Source organism: Ananas comosus, linkage group 20 (assembly GCF_001540865.1).
Source record: "Ananas comosus cultivar F153 linkage group 20, ASM154086v1, whole genome shotgun sequence".
NCBI lineage: Eukaryota > Viridiplantae > Streptophyta > Magnoliopsida > Poales > Bromeliaceae > Ananas > Ananas comosus.
Window position 1 is genome coordinate 10,661,548 of NC_033640.1, and position 14,220 is coordinate 10,675,767.

The following is a 14,220-nucleotide window of genomic DNA, read 5'->3' on the forward strand; positions in this document are numbered from 1 at the left end:
TCTGATGAGGACCTCCAACTTCAGCGAGAGGGCGGGGGAGAATGCGGCTCTCGACGTGAACTTTGTTTTCACAGTGTCAAGTTCAGATGAGGATGATGATGATGACCGCGGCGTCGAGCACGAAGAAGAAAGTGTAGGCTCGAACTCGACCGTGGCTTGAATAAACAATTCTAGCCTATGCATGCTAGCTGTGTCCCAAATGGAGATCAATATATGTATCGATCTCTTGCTACTAATAAAATTTGGGATGAAAGTTTATTACAAACATAATTAAGCTTTATTTCATTTTTTTCTTCTTCTTCTTCTTCTTCTTCTTCTTCAACGTACATCACACTGGGGAAACAGTTGGATTAAGTTCATGGTTAAGAACAACATCACTATGTAGTAAGAAAATATCATAGACTCATAAAAATAAATAACTAGAAGTATATAATTAAGGAATTCACATTTCTAATTTTGGCACACAGTAAGTTAGACTTTCATTTATAGGAGTCTATAGGTAGTGCTTGAAATACTGTTGAATTTACTACTTGTTTTAGGTTGTTAATTACAAGAACAACATTCCAAAATATTAACCATACAAATAGCTCAGAGAGAGAGAGAGAGAGAGAGAGAGAGAGAGAGAGAGAGAGAGAGAGAGAGAGAGAGTTTATTGAGTAGAAGTTTCTACGCCAATTAGAGGTTATTCAATTCATTATGCAATTCATTATTCTCTAATCACCTAAGTAAATAATGAACCAACAGCAATTAAAATTTGAACATTTGAAGGAGTAGAGATAGAGTACTTTTATAGCAAGCTGTAAATTACAAACGTTATGGGGCACGCATTAAGACCATGTACAATTTTCTCAAAAAAAAAAAGAAAAAAAAAAAGAAAAAAGAAGACCATGTACAAAACCCTAACTATACAGTGAGAATAAATGAAGCCAGATGACTAATATTATTAGGGAGTTATAATTATCTTCTTATTTCAAAACTTGTCTATTTCTCCCCCCTCTTTGAAACGTTAGCATACAAATCTAAGCATTTGAGAGTAGAATAAAGGGCTTTTGAAGCGTAGAATATTTCATAAAACAAATATATAATGTAGAAAATTAAACACAATATATATAACTACACTAACTCTCCAGGTAAGACAATGGAGGAAACCCTCTTCTTATTGGTTTGCCATGAAATAGTACAGCTCATGGATATCCTTCTCTCCACAAGGAACTCATGTAGTAAGAAGAAATCTTAAATAGCTCTAAATTAAACCTTTTGTACCTTTCCAAAATAATCTGTTTGAGAGCCTACCCCATTTTTTCAAAAATTTTTTGTCCAAATTAAGAAGAAGCATATATATATAGGACCCCAAATTATAAGATGACATAATGTTGTAGAAGTTCTTTTGTCTTTTATAAATATCACTACTGATCTTATATAGGCCTCTCAAGACCCACTAGCTACCATTCTCTTCTACTCTTTATTTTCCTTCCTCCCTCCATATCTTTCGCTCGCCATGATGAATGGAGGATATGCTACCAACCAAAGCCCTAATGCCCCTACGCAGCATGGCGGTAGGTCACATAACTGCTCCTTTTGTGGCAGATCCTTCGCAACCCTACAATCACTCGGTGGCCATCTGACGAGCCACCGAAGAGAGATCAGTGAAATGAGGAGGCGGCACGAGGCCTTCATGGAGACTCGCCGCTTAACTCTCACAGTCGCCAATGAGTCCTGCGGATTAACAATGGTTCCTCTTGCACCAAATTATGCATTTTGGGAGCCATACAGAAGGACAGGACAGCAACCAAAGGTGGTGGACTTCATTAAGGTACCAAATCCTGGAGTTGAACAAGCAGTGCCAAAGCCTATTCTGGTGAGTGACAGCGATGACTCGTCCGAGAAGACTCTAACCGATCCGTTCGTGAGGATGGTGATGAGCAGAGTGGAGCGGGGAGAAGAGGCCAACTCAGTAAGCCTGAATCTTACTTTGAAGCTATGAAAGGTTTTGAACCTGGACCTTATCGATCGACTTTCTCTATATGTTCTCTTCTTTTTTTTTTGTTTCTTTTTTTTCGGAATGAAAGGTGCCTTATTTCTCTATTCTTCTTAGTTATTTAATTTGCATGAAGTTTCTTTTCTTGATGTTTCTTTTAAAACTCCTTTTCTTACCATGGATCCATTTGAGAGATGTTTTTATGTGTTATATATATATATATATATATATATATATATGTATGTATATATGCTAAGTGATATATTAATTATGCTTATCTGGGTTTGAGAAATTCCGTACACTTACAAAAGATTCCTAATTGAAAAGAAAAATCTTTACATAAAAAATTATAGATTCATGATCTGATAGTATGGTCTAAATAAAAGGAAATTTTCATGCATGAGCATGTATTAAGAAAGTGTTGTTTTATTAGTTCTTTTGATTGTCATCTGATTATAAGTTGTATAATGCTACTTTCTGAATTCTCATGTTTGAAGCTATATATTAATTTCTCCATTTAGAAATTATAATTTCTCAGGTGGTCTAAATACGATTATCTAGTTTTATAATTATCTTATATATGCAAAAGCCTTAAAATTATCACCTCTCATCAAAGTAATTAAACAGGATTTCACAGATTGCTTTACTAATCAACAATATAAACTAGGTTTATTCTTTTTGTTCGCGTGCTCACGTGCGTGTTTACGAAGCACATTGGAGTTTTATGATTCCGTTGTTGTCGTCTTTCGGTTTTACGCTATTTTCAGACCGGATCGCAAGTAATTACTGAAGATTTAACATCCTAGTTGAAAATAATTTATGTTAAATAAAGAAATCTAGCTAGCTAGGCGGTTAGCGTCTGAATTTTGACATCAGTGCAAGAGATCTTTCTTAACGACAGTTCGCAGTTTGCATATTTGACATTTGTCATGCCATCGTTTGTCGTATTATCGATCGTTGTCTCGAATCGCACTTAGTTCTGTAGGGTATTGACTCCAAGTTGTGTTAATTGTTGGCATTAGTACGTACGTCAAATCCTAGGATTTGCGAGAAGCTATCAGGGTTTTCGAAATTGGCCAGTCATAGAAGTGAAACAAGGCATTCGAGAACATCAGAGAAGCAGTAGCAAGAACATCAATTGTATTGTCCAATTGAGGGCAAATTAATAGAGGCCATATAATATATAGCCAAGTAGCCAACTAACTAGTTTTGTTTTACTAGCTAGGAAAGTGCTTCTTCACTTTTATGGTAAGCTACAAATGAGAGGAATTACTAGGACAAGCGATCGAGCATGGAAATTAAACCCGCCCTAACAACAGATTCAATAAGGCCTCCTCCCTCCAAGGGGAATAGTATATATATATATATATATAATCAAAATCGAGCAGGTTGTATGCATTAATCGCCTTCTTAATTTATTTTCTTCTAAATTTTCGCATTTCAAAAAAAATACTAGTCTACATGCAAGCTTAGGATTAATTTCGGGGTTGGTGGGGAATTAAAAGGTTTCACAAATTAGGATAACGACAACATATATATATATATATATATATATATATATATATATATATATATATATATATATATATATATATATATATATAATTAGTTGAAAACACTAGTTGCGCACTCCATGTGGTAGTACAATGAATGAGATAGTTACAGCTCCTCTTTCCTTCCGCGTGCAACCCCTGCAATAACGGCTAGTAAAATGAACAAATTAATCCTACTACAACTTCAATTGAATGTATGCATGTATATATTTTGGTGCTCCTGCAAAGTAGTCTGAGTCTGAGTTTGAGAGACGACGCACTGTGGGACCAATTACGTATTATATTATCCTCTGCGCCCGAATCTTGAAGCAGTGATTCAAACTTAATTGGTTGAGTATCATACTATCACATCACTAGCTAGCTCGTTTTTTTTAGGACTCATTTTAATCCCTGTAGGAGGTTAATTTGGGGCATGCACGTAGTAGAATTGAATTCTTGCACCATTTATATTTCTCAAAAAACAAAAAAAAGAAAAGAAAACAATCACCCTTTTGTGCCCATTTATTTATTATTCATATCCAACAGGCAACCTAATTAACCATTTAAATTGTGCACAAGTCTCCCCTTTTAAGTGAAAATTTCTCAGAACCTTGTGTGCAGTGTATCATTAATTCTCAAATTTTAACTAATAATAGCTGGTAACTAATGGAATTTTTTTTGATGTAAGGTTTCGCTTCAGAATTGATCATTCGTACGGTAAGGACTATAAAAATTTCTCTCAAATAGTAGGTTCTAATCCTATCCTATATATCTTAATTCAAAAAAATTGAGTGGGAAAAATCACATTGGTTGTAAAGGAAAATTCTGCAAGTATAGAATAATAATATTCTTGTTGAAGAACATCTCCCAGTTTCTACAATATACACTTCCATACTGGAGATATAAGTCGTGCAAAAACAATTCCATTCCTGAAGAGAGAAGGGGAAAAAAAAGAAAGAAGAAAAATAAATAAACATATACAATACACCACATTTATGAAGAAAAAAAGAAAAATCAAACTACATGCTGAATGAAGATATATACCAACACTTGAAGCATATCAGAGGTCACATCTTAACTCTGTAAACTCAGCAAAATTTAAGCACATGTTCTTAACTTTATTAGCAAAAAGATCCAAACGTTACAGTGCAAAATGGTACACCCACTCCTCTGTCCCTACCAGAAGGTGTAGACATCAGTTTTCTTTCTGTAATAAAAAATTTAAGGTATAAATAAGTGGTAGTTTCTTACAAGACGAACTACAGAAAAGAGGCAATTTTTAAGTTTGCCAACGTAAATCTCAGTAGTTTAGGACCTCGTTGTACTTGAATACACAATCATAAAGCCTCCCTCCCAAGAACTGAGCAACTTCCGGGTGCTTAACCTATAAAATGATTTAGGAAAAAGGAAAAAAAGGTTCAAACTCTAATTAGATTCATTTCATCTTAGTTTTCCAGCCAAGAAAGGAATTCACTCATCAACGAAATAATACCATTCCAATCTTGATGGAGTCACATTTGAATTGCGCGTAAAGATTAGTCTCTATTGCTCTACCCTGTACATGTAAACAGCAAAAATAAGAATTCAAACATCAAGTAGCACAAGCATATATTAACATTAGTGAAATAGCTTAGGTTTAGGTCAATCAAATGATTCAAATTTGATAATTAACAAACAACATATCTTACCATTCCTTCCAGTATGACTAAGTCTGCATCACTTGCCATGAATGCAAGTTCTGGTGACACAGCTGTTAGATCAATAACCTGGAAAGAGAATACAGATTCGAACGATAAGAGAGTGATACGACACTAATATGTAGACGGTATTACACCGATAAAGAAAAAAAGATTGTCGTCGGGATGTTGGGAGGGAAGGAGAGATTTTTAATTTTTTTTTTTTTCCTTACCGGGAGGTCGTTACCGGAATTAACAACAAGAAGGCCAGAAGCATCAACACCTGCTAACTGCCCATTCTCATCCTTCAGCTGATATTAGGCACCAGAAACTTCAGAATCAGAAATACTTGCAAATATTGAGACTGAAAAGTCAATAAGGAATCTCGCTGTTACCTTTGCGATAATCTCGATCAGTTCAGGGTAAGTAACATCATTAATAGAAGGCAGGTCATTGGCAGCCAGAATCACCTGCAAAAGACCAACAATAATAAATTGTCCTTCGCAGGCATGCTTAAAACGCAAGGAATGCTTAAAACGCAAGGAATGAGAAAGTGATCTTGAAATTGTTTCCCAAAACAATAAAAAACAAGAAAAAGAAAAATGTGAAAGCAGGTAACGCAAAAACCTGAAAGATAAGTATTTTGTCGAAATGTTGGAGGCTATAATAAGGTTGCAATAAGACTTATCTTACAAAAAAGATAAAGCCTTATAATAAAAGGCAAAAGTTGAGAGAGGATTTGTAGCATGTGGCACCGATGATAAGTATACCTCTAAATAGAGAGGACTAAGAAGGAACAACAAAAATGGTCCCACAATCACATACTCAGAAGCAAAAAAGTAAAACTGCAATAAAGCAAGGAGCAAACAAAGTTAAGGAGGACAAATATCCTAGAAAAAGGCTACCAGAATACCTAATTATTTAGGGAACTTATTGTTGGAAAGCTGGCTAAGTATTACTAAATATTGCCGGAGTTGCATACATAAACAAAGAACTGGCATAATTAGAACTAATGAAAGTACAGCACGGGCAATTAAGGTTTTCTCAAGATATTCTGAGAAAAACTGTGTCCAAAATAAATAGCGAAAAATAACTCATTAGCTCTCTCCCAAAATGGACAAGTAAATGAATGATGTAATGAGACAAACCTTTGTCCCATGCCGGAGTAACTCTCTTGCAAAGGGCAATATACCCAATACTAAATCAGCACCAGAGTTGTCAACAAAAATGACTGCCTGTAATATGCAAAAAATTAAGTCATGCCAAATCCCTAAAGATCTACCATATTATAATAATACCAACTAGCGAAGGCTTCTAGAAGTATACATTATGAAAATTAGGATTTTCATAGTCAGCTAAAAAGCTACATTTCTAGAAAATATACATATGTAAATATTAAGGAAAAAGGCAGAAAAAAGCATTTTACTTTCTATTTTAAAAAAAGGAGAATACAAAAATTATGTTAGGATAATTGAGATTTAATTCCACCAACAAATAGCAACACAAAGGCATATCCAAAATTACCTGCTAGCAACGTTTTTAATCCTATGCATCAATAAAATTAAAACAGAAAGAAGAAACTGTGCAGAACTACGGGGGTTCAATAACATCCAAATGTATTAAAATAAAATGATTATCGGAGGGTAGTATTATTCTACAATTAAATAAAAAACCTTCCAAATTTTGTTTCCTATCTTGTACGAATCATCATCAAACAAGAATGTACCTTTTTCCAAGACTTTTTGGTCCAGCTCATTTTAAATGCATCCAAATCATCAATAACCCAAGGTCGAGATACGAGATTCTGACAACTTGCCAGGAAAGACATGCCATCCCTTGCAAAAACTTCTGCAAGCTTCAAGAACAAAAAGATAGATACTCACTACAAGCCAATTCTGTAAACAGACAATCTGCATGACTATACTTTTACAATTTTACATTTATTAAAGAGAAGCATTTCAAACATTTGAAAATATTGGAGAACCATAAGAAAATAAAAACTAGTAACTAATGCATTTTTTTCCTAATTGAATAGCAACATACCTGTGCAGATCCTAAATCAAAAATGTTCCCTGCCAATATACCCCTAATCAAGTTCTCCACTCGTTTTCCTTCGTCTTCAATAGCATCATTAAGCCGAACAACATCCTCAAATAGAGATATAGCTTTAGCATTTTCCTCGTCCTGTTAAGGAAGTATATTAAGTGATTAAGAGCAAGAAAAGTATGATGCAGGTAGAAGAAAAGGGGAGAGAAACATTGGAGCTTTCTGGAAGAACGAAGAATAACAGCAAGATCTTTTACCTTGACCTTCTTGAATATATCGACAAACCCCAATTCTCTAAGAACTAGCTCTCGAAGCCTACAAAGAAGCTTAAAAACCCTTTGATGCATTAGGCCAAGGAAATCTTATTTTTGCCACCTAAAGATATTCAACTTTAGACAAAATTTAGGGAGAATATTTAAGACAGATAACAACTTACAATGCAATCCGGTGGCCCGCCATGACTCTCAGGATTTTTCTTTAATTCTTCAAGGATTGCTGTGTACCTTCACAACAGAAGATAAAGCTACATGAGACATGTTTAGATATGTTTAATGCTTAGGAAAACTTCAAAATTGTTAGCAGACCACTGTTTCTCTGCAAAAAACTGAAGATGGCCGAGAAAATCATGTTAATAAATGCAGAGAAATACTCATTTCACAGAAAGTAAGTAAGAAAACATACAATGTTATATCTTTGAAATTTCACTGAAACACTCACTTAGTATAATACTATAATGATGATAGAAAGTGATTAAGAAAAAAAAAGAAAAAAACTCTTTCTTTTAGATTCGCATCCCCCGCAAGACATTTTTATTACTAATACATATTTTCTCAACAATCAATCCCAACTTAGCTTGACAAAAATCATCCAAAACTTCCATCCAATAGAAAAGTCATACCTTTGAGCAAACTTTTCTGCTTTGATAGGAGCATCAGCTACTGAGGTGTCACTCTCTGCTCGTTGCCTGAAAAGGAAAAGCAAGTTACTAGATGTGACATGTATCTTCACACAAAGAAATTAGATAATAAGGACCGAGAAGAGATTCAAATTACAAAACAATAAGTTCAACTACAAATAAGCTCTCTCTTCCCAAAGAATAGAATGCCCTTTATAAATAGCTAGAGAGGCTGAATTACCAGAATGGATAAAACATGAGGACATTCAAAAACAATTCGATACATATATATATTACACACACACCAATAAGCCAGCTTTTGATCGGAAATGTCAGATATCTCGATTAACTAGGAGAAAAATAATAGCTTTACCTAACAAGGATTAGGAATAGGTGCGATCCAAAAAGAAAGAAAGATAGATAGATCAAGCTCAATGCCAATTGTAGCTCCTAGTACAGAAGGATAGGATCATGGTGTTACACAGTGGGATTTCCAGCGTTCTAACAAAGACACAAGCTCTCGAGAAGCCGAGATTGGATTCAGTGAGCAGATAAAAGAGATTGCTGCACATGGATCAAAGGTAACTGATCTAAAGAACCTTCAATCGACAGCTATAAATCTCGACCCGAAAAAAGAAAAAAGAAAAAGCAGGAATTGTTACCTAAAAGAGGGGACGGAGTTGAGGAAGAGATCGATCCACTGGATCTCGACGGGGGTGGCCTTGCGGGGGTTGTCGGAGGGGAACCTGTAGGGGATGGTGCACGCCCTGTACGTGGACTCGATCGGCGTCTGCAGCAGCGGAAACGGCACCGAAGGAGACGAGCTCTCCATCGTATGTTCCCCTCTTCGATCGCTCTCCCTCTCGGAGCTTATTTTATGGCTAGGGCTGGCGCTAGGGTTAGGGTTTCCGCTTTCACTTCGCGCGGTGGACACGGAGACGCGATTTGCTGCGATCGACGGGGGTGTACGAAGGGGCGACGTGGTGGGGGATGGGTATACGGAACCGCTGAAAAGGAGAAATGGAGGACTGGAGGAGATGGAGAGCAATGGAGAGGGCCCTCACACGAACTTGGCCCAAAATACTTAATTTGGGCCGAACGGACGAAGCAAACAATCCATGAAGAGATACGGGCCCAACAAACAATCCGTTTTTTTTTTTTTTTCTTTCTTTCTTTTTTTTAAATAAAGGGAGATGATTTGATGTTCTAATTTTGTATTTACTGGCGCAGTTGAGATCTCTACTAATCAGTATGGTCTATTTGGACGCTTATGAGCGCACGAAACGATTAAAGCCCTTCATATTTTATCACTCGTGTCACTTTTTTGAGAATTATATTCGATGAAACCGATATGGCCGTGTTAATATGTATTACTTTTGGTTAGAAAACGTTAAAAAATGCTCCAGCGTAGTAGGTTGTCAGTTGCCATGGAGCCCGCAAATTAATCTTGGAAACATACAGAATTAATGATGGGCTTAATTAGGACAGGGCCAAAACTGGGCTGGGCTGGGCTGGGCTGGACACTCCTGCGGCGCACTCTTCTTAATTTGTTTTATCGACTTGTTGCTACCGTTCGAAAGAACACTCTTATGCATGTGCTCCGCCTATTCCTCAAGGCTTATTTGTCCTTAATTACATACCATCCGTTGTAACTCAAAATTACGCGAGCCTTTATTTTTCTCAACCTGCATACCTATTTATCTATCTATCTATCTATCTATCTATCTATCTATCGACCCAGTAATTAAAAAAAAAAAAAAAAACCAAGTCACGTAATTAAGAAGCAGGAGAAGAGGCGGTCCCGTATTGTTCACCACGATAATTCGCATGCAGAGGCGAGCTACTCTGGTGGCTCCTATCCGAGGAGGGACTAGCAGCACTCGTCATCTTGGGCAGCAGCTCTGCTTCTTTCACAGCCACGACCAACTCCTCCTCATGATCATCCTCCCCGTCGCCATCCCTCGTCTGCTGTGGACCGCTCCCGGGCCCTCCTGCCCCCTCGTTATCCTTCTCCTTCTCGTTCTCCTCCAACGACCGCATCTTCGTCTCCGGCGTGAACACGTACGTGTGTGCCAGGCCGACCACGCAGATGGCCCCGAGTACGATTAGCGCGTTCCTTATCCCGATGCCCGGCTCGTACCCTCTCCGTACGTCAGCCCTCTTCCTGTCCTGCGACGCCCACAGGAACCCGACGGCCCCGATAATGGCCCCGACCTTCCCGGAAGCCCCGGAGATGCCGTGGCACGTGGAGCGGAACCGCGCGGGGAAGAGCTCGGCGGGGATAATGAAGGTGGTGGTGTTGGGGCCGAAGTTGGAGAAGAAGAAGGTGAGGGCGTAGAGGGTGATGAACCAGGCGCTGGCGTGGCCATGCCAGTAGGCGTTGTAGGTCCCCGCAAGGGCGAAGAGGAAGAGGGCCATGAAGGCAAAGCCGAGCATCTGGATGCAGCGGCGGCCGATGCGGTCGATGAAGTAGACGCTGGCGAAGTAGCCCGGGATGGCAGATGCGACGGCGATGATGGCCTGGCACTTGGCGAGGTTGTAGGCCTCCTGGTAGGCGTTGACCTGCTGGGGGTCGGGGAACCAGGGCTTGTAGATCCGAGACTGGAAGAGGGTGCTGCTGTAGTAGGGGATGTCGACGATGAGCCAGGCGGCGGCGCAGGCGAAGAGGTTGCGGCCGTGGCGACGCAGGAACTCGCGGGAGAAGAGGCCGTAGGAGGCGGGGGAAGGCGAGGCAGCCGTCGGTGCGCCGCGCTGCTGCTGCAGGGATTCTGTATCCTCCAGCATAGTTTGCAGGTCGAAGTCGTAATCCGAAACACGGCCCATGTCGGTGGTGGCCTTGATCACGTCGTGCTCCACCAGGGCCGTGAACCTGCATATATATATATATATCATCATATATGCGCGCCACCAATTGTACTGGGATTGCCACTTGCCAATAGAGTCCTAAAGAAAGATGACTGGACGATGATTATTGAAAAAATTGAGCCCAAAGCCGAAGGGTGGTGGGCTAAACTTCTAGGAGAAGGCTTGTGCTAGTTTTTATACTATTTCTCTATCTTCAAACCACTGAAATGGGTTATTTCCATTCCGAGATCATTCTTTTGGAAAGGAACAACTAATTCTACTGGAGGAACTTGCATGGTAAAAAAAATAAAAAAGCATGTGTAGGAATAAAAAGGAGGGAGGCCTAGGAGTTAGGGATGACATGGCCACAATAAATTAATGCCTGATCTTTAATGCATCAGATTGATTAGAGACTTATATTAAGTTAGACGGAAGTCGTAATGTTCTCGAGGTTAGAGCAATTTTCAAGTGTGGGGTGATATCCAGAGTGGGGGACTTATATTAAGGGAATAGATTTGTGGTCAGACATATGGTGTGGAGAGGCATTCTTATGTACTATAGCTTTTCTGATATCTTTGAAAGCGCATGGAAAAAAAAATATTAGGGTACGGCAATGGCTGTTGGTTAAGCGAAGGATGGCTAGCCAATTGTAGGCAGTAGGCTCGATTTTATTTTATTTTTCCTTTCCCCTTTTAGAAGCCACGTTGCTTCACATCTGCGCTAAATTTATATATTTATTTAAATAATAAAACAGATAGAATGCTATTTTTTTTTTTAAGTAAAAAAAAAAAAAAATCAGAACTGTCCTAATTAATTACATGTAATTATAATAATTGAAACAAATAGTTTACCACGAATAATTAATGCTGTGTTCATTTCTATTGATCACTATAAAAATCAACCGAATGAATTAACACTGGGTTCATACTCTATACGTACCTGGCGGTTTCCGGCATGGCCATTCTCCAGTAGAAGGTGAGCGCAGCCGGGACGGCGCCGATCATGAGGATGATCCGCCACGCGAGGTCCGCCCCCGCCGGCGTGTGAGTCGGGCTGATGTCGCCACTCTTCGTCGCCCGGTCGAACGCCGCCGTCACCGCCATCGTCACTCCCGAGCTCGCCAGGATCCCGAACCCCTGCATCGAGAACACCGCCGCTATGAACGACCCCCGCGTCCGCTTGTTCGCGAACTCCGACATGATCGTCGCCGACAGCGGATAGTCGCCTCCGATCCCCACCCCCAGCATAAACCTGTTTGACCAATAACTCATTCAAGTACTATGTGACGTTACGCTCTTATTTAATTTTCTCTCATTTAATTCCTGAATTCTATGATGCTCGATCGGTCCGTTTGTACATACCACTTACGTAAACGCACCTGAAGAAGCAGAGGCTGGTGAGGACGCATTTGCGCGTGCGGCAGATGGAGAAGCCGCAGGCGAAGGAGCTGGCGACCATGAGGACGAGGCAGATGCCATAGACGCGGCGCCGGCCCACGCGGTCGCCAAGCGCGCCGAACACGAGTTGGCCGACGACGGCGCCTAGGAGAGCGATGGCGACGGCGGTGGAGACAATTGTGGGCGGGATGACGCCGGGGTCATCGTCATCGTCATCGTCATCGTCGTGGCTGTAGTAGATGCGGCCGATGAGCGTCATCACGGGGGAGACGCAAAAGAAGTCGTACGAGTCGGTGAAGAGTCCCATCCCGGCGATCACGATCGCCTTGAAGTGGTAGTACTGCGTCCGAGCATGATCCAACGCCGTCAGCACCTTCAATGCCATGTGTATTGCATATATATAATCTCTACCTAGCTAGCTACCTTATTAATTCTCCCTGTACATAGTTATATATTTCCCTCTCAGAATATATATAGCTCGATTAATATGTACTTATTATTAATTCAATTGATGAGAGAAAAATATTAAATCGAAGGTATTATATGGGCGGAAAAGAGATGTATATATATATATAGAGAGAGAGAGAGGAAGAGAGAGGAGAAGAGAGTTTCATTATAATACTATCGATAGCATAGAATACTTTGTACTATATATATATATATATATATATAGTTGAGTTAATATTTAAAATTAGAGTTTAGTTAAGTACGCGTTAACACAAGCAATATACATATTTTTTTCTTTGTGTGTGTACATGTGTTTTTGCAAAGCGCAACTTTGAAGAAAAGAGATGTATTAAATTGTTAAGTACGAGCCACGAGGGCATGTGGAGCAGGGGAATGAATTTGAATACATAGTTTTGCTTGGGTGGGACCCGAGTGATTAGTCGAGGGGTTCGACCAATAGGAAGAGGAGTCAAAGTCCCGCGTGGAGACGATTGTAAAAGCTGCTTATTTGGTCTGCAGCGATGAATTGGCTGTCGTCGTGCGTCCCTCCGGACGGAGAGAGTCTCTTCGGGTTGACCAAGTCCACCGCGTCATCATCTATAAAGTGTGAACTAGATCTTATCTCGATGAGGAGTAAAGGTGAAGGGGCAGAGCGCAACATCTCACCGAATAAAAGATATTATTTTTTTAAAAAAAAGAAAGATAGTATATTATTCGTTTTATTTTTTTTTTGTAAAAATAAATTTAGTTAGAAATAAGTCCAAAAATATAAATTAACCGTTGCTGCTGAACCTCAAGGCGCGTTTTGAGGAACAATAGCCGCGATTGCTGTACCAGTCGAGGTGCAGTCACCGCGCGGTGGCAGTTGCCAAGAAACAGCCCCACTTGAACGAGGCAAACACTAACATATATATAATAAAGGGATCGATTGGTCCCGAATTGCTCCAGATCAGGCAGATGTATAGAAGAACTTCTTAAAATATGGCGCACAAGGCCGGCGGGTATGAACTTACTAAAGATTTCAATTCGATGGTCCCAGTATCGAAACTCGCATGAATACAATGTTTGTCTCATTCTGGAATCTGAACCGGACCTGTATTTGTGCTAGCTTTGAATTCATTCCAAACCTACCATAAACCAGTTGGATTTAGCAAGCTTAATAAAATCATTTGTGATGCGAGTGAGCGTAACGGAAGAGGAGTCAACGCTAGCTGTAGGCGCGAGGAAGATGCTTCAGCATCTAGGCATGCCTGACAATCACAGGAATTTCGCCAAATTATTATTATTAGTAATTGTTCGGCAGATTTTTCGTGGAAATTAAGGGGTGAGAGATTATTATTCTTTAGATGCCATTAAACTTGATGGTTGTGTTCACCGGAGAGACGAAGGGGGAACATATGCGTTG

General features: G+C 39.6%; 2 protein-coding genes across 4 annotated transcripts; both read right to left on the reverse strand.

Annotated features, from left to right (window-relative positions):
* Positions 4,596–9,114, reverse strand: LOC109725871 (uncharacterized protein At2g17340-like). Of its 3 annotated transcripts, XM_020255268.1 has the most exons (13): positions 8,790–9,114; positions 8,131–8,196; positions 7,669–7,735; positions 7,490–7,558; positions 7,230–7,370; positions 6,913–7,041; positions 6,335–6,421; positions 5,582–5,656; positions 5,420–5,497; positions 5,199–5,276; positions 5,003–5,065; positions 4,826–4,894; positions 4,599–4,717 (listed from the first exon to the last, which is right to left on the reverse strand). In XM_020255268.1, the coding sequence occupies exons 1-13, from the start codon at positions 8,957–8,959 to the stop codon at positions 4,706–4,708; spliced, it is 1,104 nt and encodes a 367-aa protein (XP_020110857.1). In that variant the 5' UTR covers positions 8,960–9,114; the 3' UTR covers positions 4,599–4,705. The 3 variants fall into 3 exon arrangements, with proteins under 3 accessions (XP_020110858.1, XP_020110857.1, XP_020110856.1); XM_020255269.1 differs by having other exon boundaries at positions 4,596–4,894; positions 7,490–7,547; positions 8,790–8,865; XM_020255267.1 differs by having other exon boundaries at positions 4,599–4,894; positions 8,790–9,112.
* Positions 9,245–12,961, reverse strand: LOC109725869 (probable inorganic phosphate transporter 1-10). The gene is made up of 3 exons (XM_020255266.1): positions 12,350–12,961; positions 11,911–12,222; positions 9,245–10,996 (listed from the first exon to the last, which is right to left on the reverse strand). The coding sequence occupies exons 1-3, from the start codon at positions 12,751–12,753 to the stop codon at positions 9,904–9,906; spliced, it is 1,809 nt and encodes a 602-aa protein (XP_020110855.1). The 5' UTR covers positions 12,754–12,961; the 3' UTR covers positions 9,245–9,903.

Coding starts and splice junctions, on each gene's coding strand:
- LOC109725871 (XM_020255267.1), bottom strand. CDS start 8,959: ATGGAGAGCTCGTCTCCTTCGGTGCCGTTTCCGCTGCTGCAGACGCCG. Junction 7,736..8,130: donor GCAGAAAAGTTTGCTCAAAG/GTATGACTTTTC, acceptor TCTGTTGTGAAG/GTACACAGCAATCCTTGAAG. Junction 5,498..5,581: donor TGATCGAGATTATCGCAAAG/GTAACAGCGAGA, acceptor GCCTAATATCAG/CTGAAGGATGAGAATGGGCA.
- LOC109725869 (XM_020255266.1), bottom strand. CDS start 12,753: ATGGCATTGAAGGTGCTGACGGCGTTGGATCATGCTCGGACGCAGTAC. Junction 12,223..12,349: donor ACCAGCCTCTGCTTCTTCAG/GTGCGTTTACGT, acceptor TTGGTCAAACAG/GTTTATGCTGGGGGTGGGGA. Junction 10,997..11,910: donor GCCATGCCGGAAACCGCCAG/GTACGTATAGAG, acceptor ATATATATGCAG/GTTCACGGCCCTGGTGGAGC.